Below are 21,529 nucleotides of genomic sequence, written 5' to 3' on the forward strand. Positions count from 1 at the left end.
GTATGTAAGTCAGTCTGGCTGTTTTGCATAACGTTTTTCCACTCTGCTCTTGCATTGTGCTGATATTAGACCAGATTCTCCTCCTCGACTCAAATGACACTTTTTTTTTTTCATCATTTCCTACAACAGTCACACATTCTAAATTGTGAGACACCAGAAAAAAATTGGACTTAGTTAATCCAAAAGAGAAGTTATCATTGATCTTATTTCACATTTTAATTGCATCATAGAGCTTTAACTTTTTAACGCAGTGGTTTGAAAAGTGTCCCTGAACGCCTCCAGTAAATCCTGTTTTCCTTCCCAGAGAAAGGCATCTGTATATCGACGGTGTCCCTGTGGATTCTGCTCGTCTACACGGAGGCTTCGCTTCGACTCAAAGATCTTAATACCTCTCATCCCAACCTGTCTCATCTTTTCGCTGCACATTGGTATGCTGCTGTGATATAAATTTACCTTCTGGCTGATACAGCACCCGCCATATTTATTGGTAACTCTGGTAAAGATGTATGAATGGCCTTAAGATACTTCAGCATTTATTGCAGCTGGATAATCTCTCCACTCTCACTACTTTCACATAAAGTCATTTGCATCCTGTTTATTAAACTTTCTTTAGTCAAAAATGCATCACCAGAGTTCTCTCTATGTGCTATCTTTTTTTCAGCTCACATGAAAGGTTTTCTTTCATGTGAGCTGAAAGGTTTTAATTTAGGTCTTGGTGCTGGGATGAAATAGGATTGATTTTACATCTTATGAATCATTTTAGTGTCAATTTGACCATCTTATCATAATAAAAGACCTGAGATCTCAGATTTTTTTTTTGGAAAGACCATCCAATTTTTATTTAAATAAGGCCTGATAGTTTGAAGAGGTGAAAGAAGCTTTAATCTCATCTGAACTAAGTTCATTTTAAAGTATTAGTAGCATTTAGCCAACTCTGCACAATTAGATTGGTGATGGTAGGACAAAATAAAAAATATTTTTCATGGCATACTTCTCCACAAAGAGTGGCTTATAGACAGTGTCTAATGGTTGTTATGAAGATCTGCAGAAACCAAAACATGCAGGTAAGCCCACAAGTATTCATACACTTGGTAGATTTAGATGTAAAATAATTTTTACTGAGCCAAGAAGTTGATTTCTGATAGATGTGGTAGGGATATCTACAAAGATGATAAAATATTATAGATTGAGAATCAATCGCTATCAGAATTTATTTACATTTTTACTTAAAAGCTGAATATCAAAGAATCTTCCAGTAAGAAGAGTCAAGTCAATTCAGTTAAAAGACGACTTTAAACCTAAATCCAATAAATATAAATTATATATTTTATTGTCTTTTCCGTTTTGAACATTGACTAAGAAAAATTGAATATTATGCCATATTTATTCTCCAGTGCTGTCAATAAATGTGGTGGACTCTGTACTGTTCATTATTTAAAAGTTGATCAATTAAAATCATTAGCAATCATTTTATTATTATTTTGCATAGACCAAAAGGATTGTTTTTTACACCACTTGTTTGATAGTTACTAAAGATCGAGGTGCTGCAAAATTTGACACAGTTATTGTCAGTTTTTTGGGTAACACTTTATTTGAAGGGGGTTGAATAAGACTGACATGACACTGTCATAAACATGACATAACACCTGTCATGAACATGAATAAGCCTTCATGAATATTTATGACTGTTGTCATAAAGCGTAATTCGGTAAATGACGCTTTATGTTTAAACTTACCTTTAATAACATAAAGTTACCTAATTTTTAAAGTGCAATCAGTAATACTTTTATAACAAATGTATATCAGTAATGATTTATTGGTTAATGTCAAGTTGTCATAACAAAGACATTTTGAATAATGTCAACTTTGTATAAAAGTGTCATAATTTACCGAATGACGCTTTATGACAACAGTCATAAATATTCATGAAGGCTTATTCATGTTCATGACAGGTGTTATGTCATGTTTATGACAGTGTCATGACAGTCTTATTCAACCCCCTTCCAAATAAAGTGTTACCGTTTTTTGTCACATTCTCTTGCGCTTAGCCAAGCTGCGGCTCTACAGTCTCCTTTGAGTTTACATTGTATTCTTGTAACTGCTTTGTTTTTCCTCGTCTATCTACTTTCAGTATCGGCTATCCTGTTGTTTATCTGGGGTTTGATGCCACCTGCTACTTCACCAACATTTTCAAGCTGCGCATACAGAAAGCCGTGCAAAGCGAGAACGACTTTCACATGCACCTCCTTCAGCACTCGCTCCCACCAGGCCTGCAGGTTTACTCCAAAACCAGCACAGATGGCGGCAGCAGCAGTAAGTCTGGGCACCTGCAGCAGCACTTCAGCAACACTCCATGACCACCTTTGCAACCAGCTGCTTTTTGACTTTTTATTTGCCTCTCTCTCTCTGCATAAAATACATGAGAAGCGTTGGTGCTTTTCCACCATGAAGGTTTGAGGCGGGTTTGCCTTTTTACTCCTGGTTTCATTCTTTAAAATCTCTGGTTTTCATGTACGAAAATTCACTGAGACTAAATTAGTAATAATAAAAAAAAAATTTGCGTAATAAACCACTGTATTTGACAGTTTTATTTCCCAGAATTTCCAATTAGTTTTTAAATGCGTCTCACGAGTGTCGTTACGCAAATGTCGCTACAAGCTGCAGTTTGCGTTTGTAAAATCAGAGAAGAGACTGTTAAACCTTTAGTTTCTCTTCCTGCTGTTTCACAGCCTCTAAGTGGAAGGTCAAGCCTGAGCCTGGTCAGTATCAGTGTCAGAACGGTGCCATGGTCGCCCATGACGACGCGCACAGCGCCGACTGCCTGCAGATCCGCAGTGAGGAGCGAGTGGCCGAGAAGGCATCGCAGGAGGTGAGGTCGGCCGAGCCGAGCCGACGACCGCCACCACCGTCGTCATCTAAGAACGTCGTGGCCGAGTCCAAAGATCAGCTTCACAGTGGGGAAGGAGGACCAGAGTCGTCCATTACCCCGGAAAATCTACCTCAAGAGGATCAGGGAAGCAAAGCCACCCGAGCTGCCAAGAGCGCCTCCCCAAAAGCCCGCAGAAGCAACACAAACACTCCTTCACCTCCCGCAGGGAGGCCCGAGAAAAAACAGAGGACAAACTCAAAAACAATCAGTCCCAACAGGGACGCAGCGGACAAGAGCGCCACAGCAACGCAGAACTATCACGCTGAGCAAATCAGCAAGTACGTAGCTGTTTATTTACACCAGATTGGGCTTAAATTGGTGCTGAGGTGTTTCTGCTTTTCATCAGACTCGAAGCAGAGCTGCGGAGGCTGAAGGGGGAGCTGCAGACGAGCAGGCAGAGCGAACAGGAGCTGCGAAGTCACATCTGTAACCTGACCAACAGCGAGAGGAGCCTGAGGCCGGAGGTCTCCCTCCTCAGACAGTCCAACATGCTGCTGCAGAGCAAGTGAGTGGTCCACTGAGTCCAGTTGGAGAGCTGCACAAAATATTAACTATAAACACGGAAAAGCATAAAATGATACCAAACCGTGTCATCCATCAGTTGATGGACAAGATTTTCAACAGATCTAATCTGTTAATTGTTGATGAATTATTTAAATAAATAAGGTTGAAATTAGTGCTGGAATAAAGGTGGAAATGGGTTGGAAGGACCCAAATTCCAATCCTCTTTCCAACTCTAATGCATAGAAAACACTGTTGTTAGTTTATAAATCACTGAACGGTTTAGCACCACAATATATTAAAGATCTGCTGTTGTTGCAGCAGATCTCTCAGGTCTTCTGGTTCTGGTTCTGCTCTGCATCCCCAGAACCAGAACCAAATATGGAGAAACAGCATTCGGCTTCTAAGCACCACAAATCTGGTGCTTAGATTAATCTAGATTAGAGTTACTTGCTTGGAGTTGCTTTTGACACATAATCGATGAAACATTAACCAACAACCTGATGTGTATCGATGGTATTTGACAAATGGTGCCAACTTACTACTCTACTCATCTCAGCCATGACAATAAATTTTTGTACTTTAAATTGTATTCCAGTATCTAAAGGAAGCAGCACATGAGGGACTTGGTTGTATAAAATTACACTTATATCTGTTAGGTTGGTTTATGGCTCATGCGTTTTCTGAAAATTGCGTTCGTAGGTTTCTTTTGATGCTTTTGAGACGTGCATTTCCATAATTTGAGACAATTTTCTTTGCCGTACTGAAATTTCTGTGGCACGCTTCAAATGCACATTATTATCGTACTTTAGCTCATTTTTTGCGAGGCTTTTTTCAAAGGCCATGGTTGAAAACTTAATGCAAGCCAAGCTGTGCTTGACTTTGCAATGTTATTGTGACGTCTTCAAAAACTTGGAATGTTAAAGTCTAATTTGAGATAAGTATAGAAAAATGTTGCACTTTGAAAACTTTATTCCTTTTCCCATAGCTACAAGAAATCGGAATATCTGAAAAGTAAATGACTTCTTTGCATTGATGTATATTTAAGTTGTGTCATTTATCTTGATATGCCAAACACTGATCAGGTTTTGTGTAACTTGTTGGTTTCTCTTATTTAAAAACTGAAAACAGAGACATACGCGCTCTCATTTAGAATTTTAAGAAAAGGACAATTTTCTGGCTTTTTAAAAAATATTTTTGTCAGGATTTTATGTACTGTATGCCACTACACTGCATTTTATTTGACACAGACTGATCAAGCTTTTTTTTATTTTACAGTTAATTTATTATATGATGTACTGTCTATAGTCACGCAACAAATCTATTTCCCAAGAGATGATAAATGAGTTTAGATTGTTTTAGTGCTATTATTGTTGTTCTTATTAGCACTACCAACGCAATAAAATTAATTTGCAACATTTTAAAAATAGAGCTGATCTAAATTACTCCAGATGTTAAAAACAGCTTTAAAACAGCAATTCACAGTTAAAACTCACTTACTTTAAGCTACAGTTTGAGGACTCTGAATAAAACACATCTGAATAACTCAAGAAATGACATAACGCTGGTTGACGTCTTAAGCGTCCACAAACATGCTTTTATGCACATAAAATTTTATACTGTGTGAGATCAAGGTCTCCGTTTCTGCCTTCAGGATTCTGTGCTTGACTAAAACCAAGCAGAGGGACAAACAGACCTCAGCGCTGCTGGAGAAAAAGACCAGAGCTGAAGCAGAGGGCAGACTCTCCGCTGAGAAGCAGCTGGCTGAGCTTCAGGCTCAGAAACTGGAGGAGGCGGCGAGTGCAGCACGGACCCTGACCAACAGGTAAACCCCTCGTGTCTGGCTCTTCATTGTGCAGAAGTGAGTGGGCGCCTTAAAATCCCACCCACAGCTGGTGAGAGTTAAGAGGAAGTCTGACTTTTTTTTGTTCAACAAATCAGGAATCTCAACGCGAGGTTTGACACGTCTACGCTGTGCAATGACAGTAACATCTGGATTATTAGCTGCAAACTTATAATAAAAGCATAACTGAGGCCGTTACATTTGGGCCTAGTGGGGTTTCTGTGGCCACTGTGCTGGACTTATGAAGCAAACCTTGGCGAGGTCAGGCTTTCATCAACAACAAAAACGCTATTTTTGTCCTTCATAGAAGGATGTGCATGCCTTTATTGCAACTCGTCTTGATAACAGTAATACCCTGAAAGCAGGCATCAGTCAGGCTTCATTACATCGCCTTCCTGTTATCCAGAAAGCTGCTGCTGAGGCCATATTAGCCCTGCTTCCGCCTCTCTGCAGCTCAGGATTGTTTTTAAAATTAGTGTTTGGGTTTAAGGCGCTCACAGGGCTGGTCACAGCTCACATTATGCAACTTTTATTTTCAGCAGGATATTCAAGGATCAGTTCCTCCTTGATTATCCTTTTCAATTTGGTGCAGATCAGATGTTATGTATGGAAAGCAGAGTGTAACGTGCTACACTTAATTGTTTTTAAATGTGATTTACATAGACAAATTGTTGGCACCCTTAAAGATGTGTAACATACTGATTAATTAATTGTTTGTTTCAGTAGCACAAGAATTAGTAGCAATAAGAATTCCAAATATATTTTGAATTTAGCACTTCTTTTCTTTTAGTTTTTAGAAGCTTAATGAGATCTAGGAACTTTAAGTACCATGTATATAAACACCAGAAGATGGAAAGAAATGTAATTTTTCCCAATGTAGAGAATAGAGGACTGAAAAGAAAATCTTTAGTTTGCTTATATTGAAGTTAGAAGTAGCTCCACATTAAATTTTAATGTTCTTTTTCTCCACATGTTAAGTTCTGCTTGGCAAGTTACAAACTCTACCCAGACGAAGGCTCTTTTTCTGCTCAAAACAGACTTTTGATTTTGTAACACTTCTGCTTTTTCTGGTGGTTTCGTTTTATATTTACAAAAACTGCAAATGTTCTGTTTTCTCTGTGTGTGAACTTGGTCTGCTGATAATCCCGCTCCTTTCTCTCCAATCCAAACTGATAATCTCTCCATCTCCTACACCAGGCAGGAACACTGTGAAACCCAAATGTTGAGGAAAAGAGTTAAAGATCTAGAAACAGAGTACAAACAACTGCAGCTGGAGTATCAAGTGAAAGAGAGCCGTGTGGTAGATCTAGAGAGAGATATCGAGGTATCTTTTTCTTCTGTTTGGGAATGAACTGTGAGTTTAAGTGTCTGTGAGACCCAAATGATCGTGTACGTCGTTGTCCTGAGTTTGCTCATGATCTGGTTTTTGCTTTTTGAGTTGTTTTTTTTTTTTTTTTTTTTAGCAAACTGAATGATTTTCATCTGAGATTTTTTTTTTTTCATTTCATTTTGGCCTTCAGTCGACATAATGCACTTTGTCATTACATCAGTGAGCAGTGTTATTGAATGGATGTTTGGTGTGCACGTTGTGCTGTGTCGGGATTTGATCTCGTATTAGTGGACATACTCTTCACCATGCATGCTGAGATCAAAGCCAGGTCTGTTGAGAAACCATTGCACCTACTTTTTAAAAGGACTTTGAGTCAGTCAAGTTAAAATAATTACGACTGTTTTCTTTTTATGGTATAATGGTTCCCTGAACAAAACCCCACAAAAAAAAAAAAAAGAAAGAGAGAGGAAGGAAAGAAGTGGAAGAATTTGGGAAGCCAAAGAAATGACTCCCTCTGGTGGGCTTAGCTTAATTCATGTGTTTTTATCCGTTCTGTTTCCAGGCATTGGGGAAGTACCGTTGTGTGGAGAAAGAGACAGACATGCTGCTCTCCACGTTATCAGCCATGCAGGAAAAGGCTCAACATCTGGAGTACAACCTGAGCGCAGAGACGCGCATCAAGCTGGACCTGTTTTCTGCTCTGGGTGACGCCCGCAGACAGCTGGAAATTGCTCAAGGTTTACAAACATTTTTCATTTTCACATTTTTACACAGATCTGCGACAGACTGGCGACTTGTCCGGGGTGTACCCTGCCTCTCGCCCGAAACGTTTGCTGGAGATAGGCACCAGCGACCCTCCCGACCTCACGAAGGGAAAAGGGTGTACAGATAATGGATGGATGGACATTTTTATACATTTTCTCTAACAAGTGGTTTAAAATGTAAAATCTTTGATTGAAAATCTTCGCTTGTTAGTCTACAAATTGATTGCTAATTCATGACTTTAAAACTTTGTGAAGCAATGAGACTGAGAGCTTTTACCGTGCATCCACCCAAATGAGTCAGCCTGTTAGAAAACAAAAGAAAATCCCTCAAATGCAGACAGTTTGACAAAGCCTAACCTCTTTAATATGCCATTAAAAGTCAGTATGAACTATTAATCGCATATCAATACATTTAAAGGTTGGTACTTAGCTAGATTGCCAACAATCTAGAAATGTGAATTTTTGTCTATTCATATTTCATCCAGTTTTTGTTTTGTAACATAAGTGTATAAAAAAGTAAGAAAGAAGCTGTTTTCAGACTTTTCATTAATTTATAATGAGCCACGGACACAGAAAACTTACCAGAACTAAAAGTTTCAAAACTAGCATATTAAACTATGTTTGAGAATTTTGCCAAAGAAGGATAAAGTCATTAAATTAACAAACAGTAGTAAGGAAACATTAAGAAACAAAAGAATCGCATTGCTTTATTTTTTGTATTTGGATCACGGCAGAGCCTTTTACTTCAGTGTGAACTCATATACGACCCAGCTTTCCTCATAATGAAACTGGTACAAAAATCTCATCTGAATTATTATATTTGAACAGTAAGCAGTGTCTGCTCTGAATGTTACCAACCATGTGCACAATTTGGAGGCGTGTGCACTGAAATAAGTAGCATTTATTTTTTGAGAGTCATTTAGTAGTCATAATAATAGTACTATAACTATCACATCTGACTTTAAGTTGTTTGAATTGTAGCCTGGAGAATTCACAATGTACTCATCATATGCGCAGTTTGGAGGTGTGTGTGGTTCTGTACAGCTCTAAAGTGCAATAAATGAAAGAGCTTTGCCTCTTGGGAAGAGACAACGTTTTTTTTTTTCTTACTTGGATTTATGGAAATATAAGATTTAAACACATTTAACAGACCAGATGTTCTAAATCATCACAGATTGTAATGAATAATTTATGATGATAGCAAATTATGATTTTAATTGGACAATGTAGAGCCAAGCAAAATACAAAGCTATTTTGGATTTAGGAAAGTATTCTACTTCTGCAGCATAATTTCTAGGAATGTTTTCTTTTTTTTTTTTTTCTTTTGCAAGATTACATTGTTTGGCTTTTTCTGTTTTCACTAGAAAACTGTGAGAAGTTTGTAAAGCAGGTTGGGGGGTTGGAAATTTACTCTGCGTTGATATTTTTTTTGTCTCATAAAATGCGTCACATCTGTTTGATTAAGCCTTTTACTCTGTCACCTGCTGCAACATGTGCAGAAACTCATGAAGTCATCGCGCAGCAACACCCGCATGACTCATGCAGCCAGACTTGCAGCCATTAGTCACTTAGTGCTGTTTTTGTGTAAAGATGTATGAACAGTGGCAGATTGAAAATTACAAAGAAGGAATGTCATCCTTATGTGTTTGTTGCCTTATAAAATCCGAGACTGTGGATATCTGCTGTCTCCTTCGGTGTCCGTGTCTTTACTTGCACGTGTTTTTCTGTCTTGCAGACAAAGTGAAGAAGCAGGACAGGGAGATCCGCGAAATGAAGCAGAAGATTGCGGAGGTGATGGCGGTCAGCCCCGGCGTGTCATACGTGGCTCCGCGGCACCAGGTACCTCAGTATCTCACCAAGCTGCTCAACTCTGAGCGCTACATGCTGAATCCACGAGCGCTGATGTACCAGTGTTTGAAAAAATGAAATAAAAAAGGACCAAGTGGATCCCTGACGCATTCTCAGCCTTTCTTGCCAGGACCAGAAGAGTTTTTTTTTTTTTTTTTTAAGTACAGAGCTAAAGCAAAGCGGTGAAGACAGTTTCCACTGCGTCCGGTTACCAGTGGAAACAGCTACAAACCTCCAAAAGTCCAATTGCCTTCTGCTGCACTGTTGGTGCTAAACTTGGTGTTATTCATTATATATTTCCTGTTCTCCTCCCACATCAGAAAGTTTCTCTTACAAAAGCGAGGTATCTTATATGCAGAGCTGCTAACGGCGGCATCGTATCCATCATCTTCATCAAATGAGAGAACAACAACATCGTTGCTTTTTCGGGCCTTGCAGACGAACAAACCTTTAGGTCTGTTGTTTGATGTGGATGTTCAATTGAAATGACAACAAAGGAGCAGAATACACAGAAGAAAGTCCATGTCTGAGAAAGAGATGCAAATTTTGTCATCTTTGGCAATTAAATTCAATAAAGTGAAGTATATAGAAGAAAAAGGATTCAGTAAAATTAAATTTAAACCATTTTCGGAGGTACTGTTTATGAATAATAATAATAATTTGGTAAAATCAGAGGTTTTCCCCACTCAATAAAATGAACCTTTTTTCTAACGTTTTCTGTGTAAGATTATGATGCTTCACAAAATATTTATTAAAAATCTTTTTACACATCCATCAGGGCGTCCCAATAAATGTGGAGGCTCTGCTATCTGACAACAATTGTATGTTTTATGCTTTAAAGAGTGCAAAATCTAACTCAATTTTTAATTCAACTGCACTATTAAATAGGCAAGCGAAAGAAGTATTTAAAAGTGTATTCTTTCCTGTGAATAATTAATGAGAACTTTCCAACTTAGACCGTTTGATGAATAAAAGAAACAGTACAGAAGTCAATATTAAGGCTGTCTTTTAACCTAAAGTCCTACTACATGTGTGTTTTTAGGACAGAGAAACTAAGCAGCTGAATGGAAATTTAGCCATAATTTAACTTCAAGTTTACAGCTGTGCCACTCTGATGTAAACATGCATATTTGATGTATTGGAATTTTTTTAGCCGTAAACATTTTTTTTTTTTTTGTAAATTAGTTTCGGTTAAGAAAAGTAAAACTGAAAAAAAAAAAGAAATAATAATAATTAAAAAAAAAATAAAAAGATTTGTTCACTGAATAGTCTGAGTCCAAAATCAATTTAGTTGATGGACTTAATGTGAGTTTTGAATATGAAATGTCTTTATTGGATAAAATATAAATAACACGTCCAAACGATTTGCTTTATATCTATGAGAACATAAATGTGATTAATGACTAATTATTTTTGAAAACAAGCATGAAGCAAGATGTTCTTGTCAGCTTTTGTTGACTGTAAATAGAGGATTATTTGGATTGTGCTGAAATTCAGATCAAAGTTTTTGTTTTTTTACTCTAAAATGACTCAGTGTTTTGGAACGAGACCCTTCGGATTTGGAATATTTCTACGTTAACAGATGTTAGCTTTGTTATGAAGCTTTTTCTGGCTGCAGTCTGGGAGAGTCTTTGGAGTATTTGATTGTCTCATTGTTGTGGTAACACGAAAAAGGAGGAGCGCTAAAAACAAACTGCAACCCTTGCTTCAGCAGACATTTTGACACTGGAAGCTCGTGTTTGAGCTGAACTCAAACTGGCATTCGGAGGTACAAACGAAAATGTGTTCACCAAACATGGCTCACGGATTTAATTACTGTGCCTATATACGTCACTTTCAAACTGGGGGAAGTAAAAGAAGAATTTAATGTGAATGAGTAATGTGTTTGAAGTGCTATGTACTGTTTTTGTTTGGATTTATTTTGTACTCACTGTACAGAACTGAAAATTCCCACCCAGCTGAGAAACTCATCGTTGAGACGTGGCCATTTTGGTAGCTTTTTATTTACTGTGTCTTTCTAGGGTGTTTTATATAAAAGCTATTTTTTAGTCTTCGCTGTTCTTCTATTTTAACTGCTGTAATTTTGTACGGCAACGTGTTTTGTCAGCATGAAACGTGTTTTATCCAAGTGTTGTTTGAGCACACATTGTGGACTTCTGTACATGGATATTCTTGTACAAGGGCTAACATTTGTAAACCATTTTGGATGAATAATTGTTGAATTCAAACAGTGATGCTCTGGGGTTAGAGGTCACACTCCTGATACACCAGGATGGGTTTTTTTTTTTTGTATAAATTATTTAAAATATTCAATTTTGTCCCATTTGTGTTGTCTTTATGTAAATTATTTCTACTGGGGGCCTTAAAGTTTTAATTTACACTTCAAAAATGTACCAACAAAATTAGCTTCTTTTTTTTTCTATAGGATTCCTAAACATTTGTCAATATTTTTTTTTATTTTAATTGCAAGTAATTTCACACTTCTCAGTTTTCCATGTATGGGCAAATGTTACACAGTAGTCAAGCTTTTAATGTGAAAGTGAATGAATGGTTGAAACTTGGATGGATGGAAAAACCAAGGGGTATTGGATGGTATATGAAAACATGAATGGATATACAAATGGATGGACTTATGAGAAAACGGACGGATGGAGGACATAACCAGTTAAGAGACACACAGAACAATAAAACTGCGGCGCTCAAGTTTGCATGTTGATGTAGATCTGTTAGTTTTGATGTGTTGTAGGAATGAGATTTCTGTTTCTTCTTACTTTGACAGTTGTTATAACACGTTACCATGTCAACAAGGTGTCTATTACTGGAAGCAGCTGATCTGCAGTCTTTGAGACGCAAATAATAACAAAAATACGACCCAAAGTCTTAGAGAAGTTGAAAATGAGGCTTCAACAATGCAGACCAGAAACTAAAGAGTAGAGAAAGACAAAGGAAGTTCAAACGCTTTCATCGATCACAATGGCAAATGATATGTTCAACTTTATTTATGTTTTTTTTTTTTTTTTATCTTTGATTCAAAATGTATATATTTTGTAGTTTTGGGTTAATTACTGCTCTGAGTGCATTTTCTTTCAGGAAACGCACTCCCTGATTAATCGACTACTAAATTAGTTGACAATTATTTCAATAATGGATTAATCACAATAAATTCCATCTGTTCTGCCCATATCATACTTTAATATGAATTACATTTAATTTCCCTTTGGGATACATATTCTTGAATTGACACAAAAGAACATGGCTGGATGAAATAACCGATGGCTGGATGACCGATAAAAGAGTCATTGATAGATGGATAAAACTGACTTTAAATCCAGAACAGGACAGTAAATAAAGTCTGAGAAAACAAATTAAGACATACTCCATGTTGTGTTGGAACTCTGCAGCTTTTTAAAAAAAAAAAAAAAATGAGTCAAACACGTCAGGTGGAGATAATGTGTTTTTTGTTTTTGTTTTTTTATTACCATTTTAGTTGAGGAAGTGAAAAAGAGGGCAAAAGCGTTGTGGAAACAGCACAGTGTCCAGCATACAGAGTACATGATGGTTACAGGCATGCCAGGCAGTCCCACACTCGTATCTACAGACCCTGTCAAGACGTAGTCACAGCGCGGAGGACGCAGCTCAGGCTTACCGACATCTTGATGTTCCTCCCAGCGCCGCGCGCACGCCAGAGCCCACAGCTGGACAAGTTTACCAAAAGAAAAGGAGCAAAAAAAAATGTCCACTTATCCGGCATAACTAGATTGAAGCCAGTAACTGAAGAGCAACAAAATCTACTTCCTGATGAGCGAAAACGGATTCCACGCATCGCTTTTACTTTTGGACCATGAACCAAATGTGTATTCACCGGTGAAAATCCAGAACTTGAAAACTGATCACACCAACTTGCTGAGTGAGAAATTAGACCTAAAGAGAACTGGGTGTTGAGGAGTGCTGCAATGTTTGCACTCTGGTCATTTTTCATAGAAACTAAACAGCTTGATTTAAAGAAAAGCAGGGAGTAAAAGCATACAATCAGTCCCCCGGCCTCTGTGCTGGAAGTGAAATGGATCAGTCAAAGAGAGATACACAAATAAATAGATTTTTATATATATCTTAACCTGCTCGTCTGATTGTGTTGCAGCTGAAGGGTTTATGACTACATGTGTGATAGTGGAAATGTAAAGCAAAACTGAAACTGCTTATGTTTTGTCCCTAGTTTTCCACCTGAAACTGATCCGAGGTCAGCAGGAACCTCAAAAGTTTAAACGACCAGACTTGAAGCTCACAACACTGTAGACACACGCTTCAGTTTGTCGGGACAGCAGACAGACACACACAACTCCATTAAATGATTTAAGAAAAAAAAAAAAAAAAGTTTAAAATGCAACTTCAACACTGACTTAAGGAAAATACTGCTGTTATCCATTTGATTTAGCTTTCTTCTATCATTTCCTTACAACTGAAAGAAATAAAACATTTGCACTTTCCATTAGGCTTCAATTACAATTTCCTCTTTCAGAAGAGAAGAAGATGGCTGTATGTGGCGGGAGAAATTAAAAATAAAAATAAAGAGAGACCAACAACCACTTAGTGGCAGCTTTTCCCACTAGAAGATACAAGAAGACGCTGCAGGATCTGCAGTCAGACCAAGGCTTCCCTCTCAGTTCTCACTAAAGCTTTTATAGCGATGTCGACATGAAGCGAAAAGCTAGTCCTGCTGCGGAGGACGAGGAGGGCTCAGAGAAGGCCTGGCGAGTCCTCGGCTACGACGAAACGGTCACCGGATTGAGAGAGTCATTCCGGCTGTAGAACCTGGAGAAGGCCTCTTCGAGAACGCACGCGAGCCGCGGCTGATCGCCCTGCAACGGCGAAAAGACGAAGTGAGAAGGATCCCACCTGGGATTGCCACAGAGAATCGGAGTCCTTTCTGCTCACCTCGCTGATGAATCCCAGCTGGACGAGCTCCACGGCCAGCTCCTGAACGTTCTCATCTGTGCAAAAGAACAAAAGAGATCACAAATTAAAGTTTTTTTTTGTTTCGTTTTTTTAATGAAACATGATATAGGTGCACCGATAATAACAGTGGCTTGTTTTCTGTCACTACCAACTTCTCTAAGTCCATTTGACTAGAAAGTCCGCTTCGTCTGGCAGGGGTTTGAACATGTAATCAAACTGATGCTAACTGGACCGGAGACCAGGAAGCAGACTATCATGCCTGGCATTCTGGGTAAATTCAACCAAAACAAACACGTAAGTGTAACGCTAACAGGAGAAATGGGTCGTAGTCTTTTATCAAACAATCTAACACTAAAATTTGACATCTTTGTTTACATTTTGTGAAGGCAGCTGGGCTCTTTGTCTTCTTCAGAGGTTTTTGTGTTTTTCCTCAAGTGGTTTTTGGTGCAGCGCCACCACAGGCAAGAGAGGGAACAGGTTTTTTTTAAAGGATCTGGTTAATTTGACTCTGTGAAAGTGAAGTGCAACAACTAAAAATGGAACTACTGTTGACACTCTGGTCCCCCATTGAACCAAGTCTACCAGACTATCAGATGCAAAATTAGAAGAAAAAAAAACAAAACAAAAAACATCTGCAGCCAAAATAAATCAAACTCTTAACTGTTCAGTAACTGTGCAAGCACCCACATTATTTTTAAACCATAGAATCGAGAAAATGTAGTCAAGTCTTACTTACTTGGTAATAAATCACAGCTCAAGTGCCTGTTTAGTTTATCCTCAAGTTTCAACAACAACGTCAGCTGAAAGGAAAACGAAATAAGTCAATATTATTTGAGCACAAAAACTTTTCCCCTCTGCCCCTCGACTGAAACCTACGTGATGCTTGTTGCCCTCATCGACAGGCTCGATGTTACACTGCATCTGGAGGACCTGGCAGCACAAATGAAAAACAATGTGAATTTGATGCCTTAGAAGGGGTCTGAGGTCTGCAGTTCCCACCTTTCTGGTCTCAACCTCTGCAGGTTCAGGTGTTGGGGATTTGACTGAAGGTGGGACGATGGGCGACTTAACAGCTTCCTGCTGAGGTTGCTGTGGACGGGGCATCCCGAAAGCGGTCAGCGGATAAATCCCGTTCCTGATTACACGAAGAGGGAAAGCAGTAAAACGTTAGAGCTTCAGAATTAACAACAAAAGTGATGCTGATTCTTCAGGACATCAGCAACAAAGAAGTCTGATTTTAATCAGTAAACTTCACACAATAATTGTATTCAATCATATTTTCCAGTTCAAAGAATTTTCTTGGTTGAATAGTGGAGAAGAGTCAAAGTAACACTCCAAAGAACAGTGTTAGTTTTCAGAAATCATTCCTTGAAATGTATCATCATAAATCAAAATATCATGCTAAGAATTTTTTCATGTTAACAGCAAGTAATATCATAAGAAATACCATATTATGAACCGAGATGTAAATATGTTGGTACTCAAATCGAAACGGTTGTTTAAGATGTTTCCAACCAACTGAAACCTAAAGTGTTTTAGAAATTAGATTAGCAAAACTAATCTGCTTTTACCTCACATCTTCCAGAAACTTGTCCAGTTCTAATGCAGGAAACTGAGAGAGCCTGATGAGAAGGGGGAAAAAAACAACAAATATAACCTGTGGTGTTTGTAGCTACGTCTGTTTTTATACACAAGATTCTGTCTGTAATCAAATCAAAATCAAAATAGTCAAAAATTGCAGCCAACTAATCTCCAAAGTGAAAGACTTACTTCATCTGAACTCCGTTCTTTGTTTCAACAATGACCAGATTGGGGTCCATGTTCTTCGTCATCTCCTCTAGAGCGTTTTCTGGAATCATATCTGCAGAAACGAAAACGGAAATCTCACAGAAAGAAAGCTGAAGATGGACGAAGGCTTGAAGTTTGTCTTAAGCTGATTCACAAACTAAAAAATAGCTCTGATTGCACTTCCAGAACTTCCTGAAGGCTCCAATCTGCTCTGATTTTCCTGCTGATCTCTATTTAGGGTTTCTACACAGTCTGGAATGGGAACATTTTTTAAAAAGTTCAAAATCTGTACTTAAGAACGGTCAGTAGTTATGTTCATTATCATTAGTGCAACAAAAAGCTGAAACAAAGTCAGCATCATTGAATCTTTTCACGTATTGCAAAAAACACTGCACTACTGTATGCACGTTTGGTCCTCATACCTAACAAAAAAGTGCTCATTAACAAACTATAAAAAGTCGCAATTTGTAGGATTTAGGCTAAGATTGGTGAAAATGCAGCAACAATACAAACTGTCTTTCAACACTTTGCTACAAATCCTGAAGGTTTCATTCCTGCTCAACGCTAACAGATTTACAGCTGAGCAGCTTCAGAATCCAACAGCAGGAAATGACTCTGTAACCCAGAAAGTGCAAATAATCGAAGCGACTTAAAAAAAAAAAACCTTACTAATAACAATGTAAACAGATAACACAGTTTGAATGTATGTGCTGACGTACGTTGGTGGCTGACGATGCAGTGTGCGGCTAGCAGCTTGAGTAAAGGCACCTCAAACAAGGCGGGGTGGAACAGCAGCTCTTTGGCTGTGGGTCTTTTGCTCGGGTCGACCTCCAGACACTTCTGGATGAATTCCTAAACATGTGAGAAAGGCGGAAAATAATAAGATGCAGAGTTTGTGCTCCTAAAGCTGACTGAGGTCTTAAGCTGTGGTTTATTCTTCACTGACCCGCTGCAGCGGGTCTTCTAGGGACTGAATGGCACTGTTTATGGCTTCTTGGGACACATACGACGAATCTCCATTACTCTGGATTTCCAAAACGGCCATCTGGCAAAATGAATGGACAAAAAAAAAAGGAGTATAAATCAGGGTTCATACACTTCAAGTTTTCAAAGTTATCTTGTGCTAGTCCACTACTGGCACCAAGTAAACTAAAATATAGCAACATTTTATGTTTTGAAATAGCTCTTACATGCACCCTATAAACCTGACTGGTCTGAGAAAGTTACAAAAAAATCTCTAAAAAAACATTCTCGCTAAGTTTTCTGGCATTTAGTAAATAGAAATAATTGTGGTAATTCTAACTAACTTAAAATAAAAAAAGAGTTTAGACTAACAACTTCAGATAAATGTGCATGCATCTTTTTATTATCTTTAAGTATATGGCCTCAACCGTAAATGACATTTTCCAAATCTAGGCTTTTAATCAAGCGTTAGATTTCACTTCATTACAAAACTTTGTCGTCCGAATGTTAGCATTTTTTTTATACAGAAACCAAGCAGAGCACTTTGAAAATCTTGAAAACATCTAATTGAAATTCAAGCGTTTAAGGATTTCAAGACCTGTACAAACCCAAAATGCAAAACATGAGTGAACAGTGTACTTGCTCTCGCTACTAGTCGCTATTTAAAAAGAAAACACTGGAAAGAAATTGTCGAAAACACAAATCTCACTGCCTCTCACCTCTAAGGCGCACATTCCGAAGGAATAAATATCCACCGCTGTGGTAACATTGGCAACAGCTGGAAGCCGAAAAAGATAAATTCATATGAGAGAAAGAAAACAAAAACAGCACAGAGCTGCCTGACGTTATTTTGAACTCGGCAGGATCTTGCCTCCATATTCTGGAGCAAAGAAGTGGAGGCACTTCTGCTCCTCCCGGCAGGTCTTCACATGGTTATTGATGGTGTCGGGGGCAACTGGAAGAGGAAAAAAGGAGAACACTTTGTAAACTGTGTCTGTAGAGACACACAACACTGGACTTGAGCTCATAAAACCGATCGTATTAATTCCAGAAAATGTGAGACCTGAGCCGATCTTGATGAGGCCGTTGTGCTGGATGAAGATGGTGTCACAGGTGAGGTTGCCGTGGATGATGGCAGGTTCACAGGAGTGCAGGTAACTGGAGGCGAACATGCAGTAGATATGACTTCTATACAAGTTACCACCTTAATAAACACCTACACCTGGATTGAAATCAATATTCTATTCGTGTTTATGTTACACTGCGCTGCGAAATAGCTGAGCTGACTTATCAAAGTTGTAGCTCCTTGGAAAGACTTGTTCAGAAACAGTGTGCGTCTAATTCCTGCCAACTAACCTGAGGGCAGACAGTATCTGCGTACACCAGCGCTTCCAGGCCTGTCAGAAAGCAAACAGGAGAGCAGAAATGAATTCTTGGCTAAAACACGTTTAAAAGAAAAACAAAAACAGGATTCAACGAGATTTGTATTTTCAATCCGAGTTATAAAGCCAATTTCAAAGTTGAGGCATTTGAACATCTGGCGATGCAGTCGAACGTTTCAGACCTTTTCATTCATGGTTTTGTGGTTTTTCTTTGTCTTTTTCAAGAACTGCTTGAGACTGCCTGATGACATGTACTCAGTGATGAAAATAACCTGCAAAAAATTATACGTCACAATCAAAATGAAGACTAACATTTTGTCCATGTGATTTAAAAAAAAAAAGTAGTAGTGACATGTTTTCATACCCTGGCTCTGTTTTCCTTCACATCTGCCCAGTACTTGTGGAACTTCACAATGTTCAAGTGTTCCAGCTGGATTAAATTGTCAAACACAGCCTTCACCTTTTCCTGTGATATAAAAGAGGAAAATGTCACTTTTAAGTACAAAGTTCTTTAAAAAAAAAAAAAAAAAAAAAATGATAAGACGACTACATTCAATTTTACTTCCCTGCCATTTTTCACCGAATCGGTCAAAATAAAATGCAACTTCTGCTGCTCCTAGTTATGCTGCATTCAATTTGTTGTCCTACACTGAACGCCCTCAAAGACAACATTCCAACTTTAAGTGTTTGAGGCCTTCAACCCAATCTAAAAATTAACTGGAAACGTGTGACCAGAAGGTCTCAACTCATTTTCCCTGTCCGTGAACGCACCATAACTAGAGACCGGATCTTCCACTGGAAAAGAAATGTGACAGGCACTCTGAAGGACAGTGTAATTTCTAAAATGCTAACACATAACTGTCTTCATTAATAAAGCCGTACAGCAACATCTTCTCCCTTCCTAGTGTGTAAACAGTAACAAGTCTGACCATTTTAACATCCGACGCTTTTTAACGCATTTTACCTCCTGCAGTTTGAAGTTCTTCCTTTCTGAGAACATGACTTCATTCCACACCACTTCAACCCCTTCCTCTGTGTCCATGGCCAAGTAAGCATTATCGATCCCAGGCACATTACGCTGATTCACCTTTAACGAGGGAAAGAAAAACGATTAGAGCACCAGGATGCGAGTCATTAAATCCCAGTTAGTAATCAAAATGATGGTGATTACAAGAGACTATTTGAGCTGCTCCAAACCAAATTTAAAAGGAACGCTAAAATGTGGTAAACAGACAAAACTCTATCTGATTTGGTTTAGTATCTTGAAAGTATTTACTTCTGATTCGTTTTTCACATGATGTGGCGAGGATTAAACCAGTGCAGAAAATAGATGAATGGTCAAAGAAGCAGCTGCATAATTACAATAAATAGCAATGCAGTCACTTTTTACAAGAAATTAAACTTGTAAAAAAAAAAGAGAGATATAGTTTAATGTGGTGCACTTCTGCATTTTGAAGCACAAAAAAGGTAGTAAACCATCATCTGCTTGCAATCCTTCTTGGTTTTATTAGTGCAGATACCTTTGTGCCATAACTTAATGCAGAACAGCAGCTCTGTAACCGTTTATGTCAGGTCATCATTCTTTTATTTCTCTATTATCAACAGTTTGATTAGTTCCAGATTATGTAGATAGATCCAATTCCCAACAAATCCCATCTCCATTTCAAAGACAAACTTCCCAGTTTTGTGCAAACTTGAATGAAGATACTCAGTCACACATACCTCTTCCCTGCGCTTCTGCCAGCGCCCACACGGGCTTTCCTCCAAAATCTCTGACTCATCCTCGCTCTCCTCTTCCTCGTCCTCCGTGGCAGCAGTGGGAGGCGGCTGGGTCACCGTGGACACCGGCGGCGACACGGATGCCACCGCTTGGCCTGCGGGCGCAGCTGCCCCCGAGTCCGGCTTCGTCTCCTGGGCAGGATCCGGGGCCTGCCTGCTCTCTCCTTCAGACATCTTCTCCGCTGTCAGGCCCAATAGCCTGCTACATAAAACAGAAACCATGACATAAACGTATTAATTACCTCTAAAATGAGCTCGACACATTTTAAAACTAGCCTAAAGAAGAGAATGACAAGTAGTTTATTAAGACGACAGCAGCAACAGAGGAAGTTAGCATTAATTCTCTGGCTTTAACAGATAAACGTATCTCAAACAGAAGTGAACATACTTTATAAAGCAGTACTTGCCTGTAAAAAACGACAAAATTGACGATTGCAGCTCCAGTTTATCAGAGTCTCACTGCTACAGACCAATCCAGGCAGAATGTTAAGTCCTATTAGCTTTAAATCTCAGGTTCCTCAACGGAGAGACGGCTAGCCCTGACCCTGCTAGCTCCTTGGTTATGGTCAGTTACGAACTTAAGAGCAGAAAACCACCGCTTAGTTTGCAGCAACGTTCAAAGCGGATTGTTTTTGAAAACGTGTATTAACGATTTTACTTTCTTTAGCTACCAAGCAAGCTCGTTGCTAACCAGCAACGGTTTCAGCAGCCCACCGCCCCTTTGCTGCCTCTCAAGACTCCAGCCTGCTAATGTGTGCTCTGAAAATAGATCCTGCTGTTGGTTTTGAGAAAACGACACAACACTGCAACAGAACTAATCGCGTTTACTGGTGGTTGACATCATAACAGCTCACAAAACATCGATATGAAACACAGAAAAAGCAGTTAACTGTGTCAGATAATGTTTCTTCGGACACAACGGCTGACGACTTGAGAGCTAGCTGCAACATTTAGCTACTTATGATGGCGACAACTTCCAGATGCACACTGCACTAACGAGCCGAGGCTGGTTGCCAGGTAAAACTCTTATTATCCCCCTTTATGGCCTTCTAAGGAAGGTGGAACGAAAATTGGAGTCCCTATACGGGAAATATGAATAATGACTTTTTCGTAAAGGTTTTTTAATCTTCCTCTGTACATTTACCAAATTTTCATATATAGAAACAGATCCTTCCCCATTTCTTGCAAAACAGCTCAAGCTCAGTCAAATTGGATGAAGAACTGTCTTTGAATATTAATTTCCATTGCTTTGCTGATCCTCTTCTGTTTTTGCAGCCTTGAGCAGGTTTTTTCCCAGAATTCCCCTATATTTAGCGGACTCCATATTCACATCAACCCTAGTTGATCATCTTCCCTATTTTAGTTTAAAAAAAATGCCCACAGCATGATGCTTCCTCCCTTATGTTTTACTGTGATGTTTAATGTTTTGTTTTCTTTTTTGTATTTACA

At 38.7% G+C, this 21,529-nt stretch overlaps 2 protein-coding genes across 4 annotated transcripts in view; one reads left to right on the forward strand and one right to left on the reverse strand.

The window, feature by feature from the left end:
- Positions 1–10,415, forward strand: part of LOC103133944 (macoilin-1) — a 13,982-nt gene extending 3,567 nt beyond the window's left edge. Inside the window, exons 4-11 of one of the 2 annotated variants that reach the window (XM_007545946.2) lie at positions 305–428; positions 2,132–2,313; positions 2,730–3,207; positions 3,276–3,434; positions 5,085–5,255; positions 6,471–6,597; positions 7,166–7,340; positions 9,103–10,415. In XM_007545946.2, the coding sequence (XP_007546008.2) occupies positions 305–428; positions 2,132–2,313; positions 2,730–3,207; positions 3,276–3,434; positions 5,085–5,255; positions 6,471–6,597; positions 7,166–7,340; positions 9,103–9,293 (1,607 nt within the window). In that variant the 3' untranslated portion in view covers positions 9,294–10,415. The remainder of the gene's footprint in view (positions 1–304; positions 429–2,131; positions 2,314–2,729; positions 3,208–3,275; positions 3,435–5,084; positions 5,256–6,470; positions 6,598–7,165; positions 7,341–9,102) is intronic. The other variant, XR_001661453.1, reaches the window with a different exon arrangement.
- Positions 10,416–11,635: 1,220 nt separating this feature from the next.
- On the reverse strand, positions 11,636–21,077 carry nrbp1 (nuclear receptor binding protein 1). 2 transcript variants are annotated; one of them, XM_007545982.2, is made up of 18 exons: positions 20,488–21,077; positions 20,024–20,279; positions 19,266–19,388; positions 18,666–18,767; positions 18,484–18,573; positions 18,276–18,316; positions 17,983–18,077; positions 17,791–17,874; positions 17,639–17,697; positions 16,903–17,001; positions 16,676–16,808; positions 15,939–16,029; positions 15,740–15,790; positions 15,168–15,303; positions 15,045–15,098; positions 14,905–14,968; positions 14,148–14,203; positions 11,636–14,071 (listed from the first exon to the last, which is right to left on the reverse strand). In XM_007545982.2, the coding sequence occupies exons 2-18, from the start codon at positions 20,252–20,254 to the stop codon at positions 13,976–13,978; spliced, it is 1,605 nt and encodes a 534-aa protein (XP_007546044.1). In that variant the 5' UTR covers positions 20,255–20,279; positions 20,488–21,077; the 3' UTR covers positions 11,636–13,975. The 2 variants fall into 2 exon arrangements, with proteins under 2 accessions (XP_007546044.1, XP_007546034.1); XM_007545972.2 differs by having other exon boundaries at positions 20,024–20,282.
- Between the last annotated feature and the right edge of the window lie 452 nt (positions 21,078–21,529).

Source organism: Poecilia formosa, unplaced genomic scaffold (genome assembly GCF_000485575.1).
Source record: "Poecilia formosa unplaced genomic scaffold, Poecilia_formosa-5.1.2 Scaffold1, whole genome shotgun sequence".
Lineage (NCBI taxonomy): Eukaryota > Metazoa > Chordata > Actinopteri > Cyprinodontiformes > Poeciliidae > Poecilia > Poecilia formosa.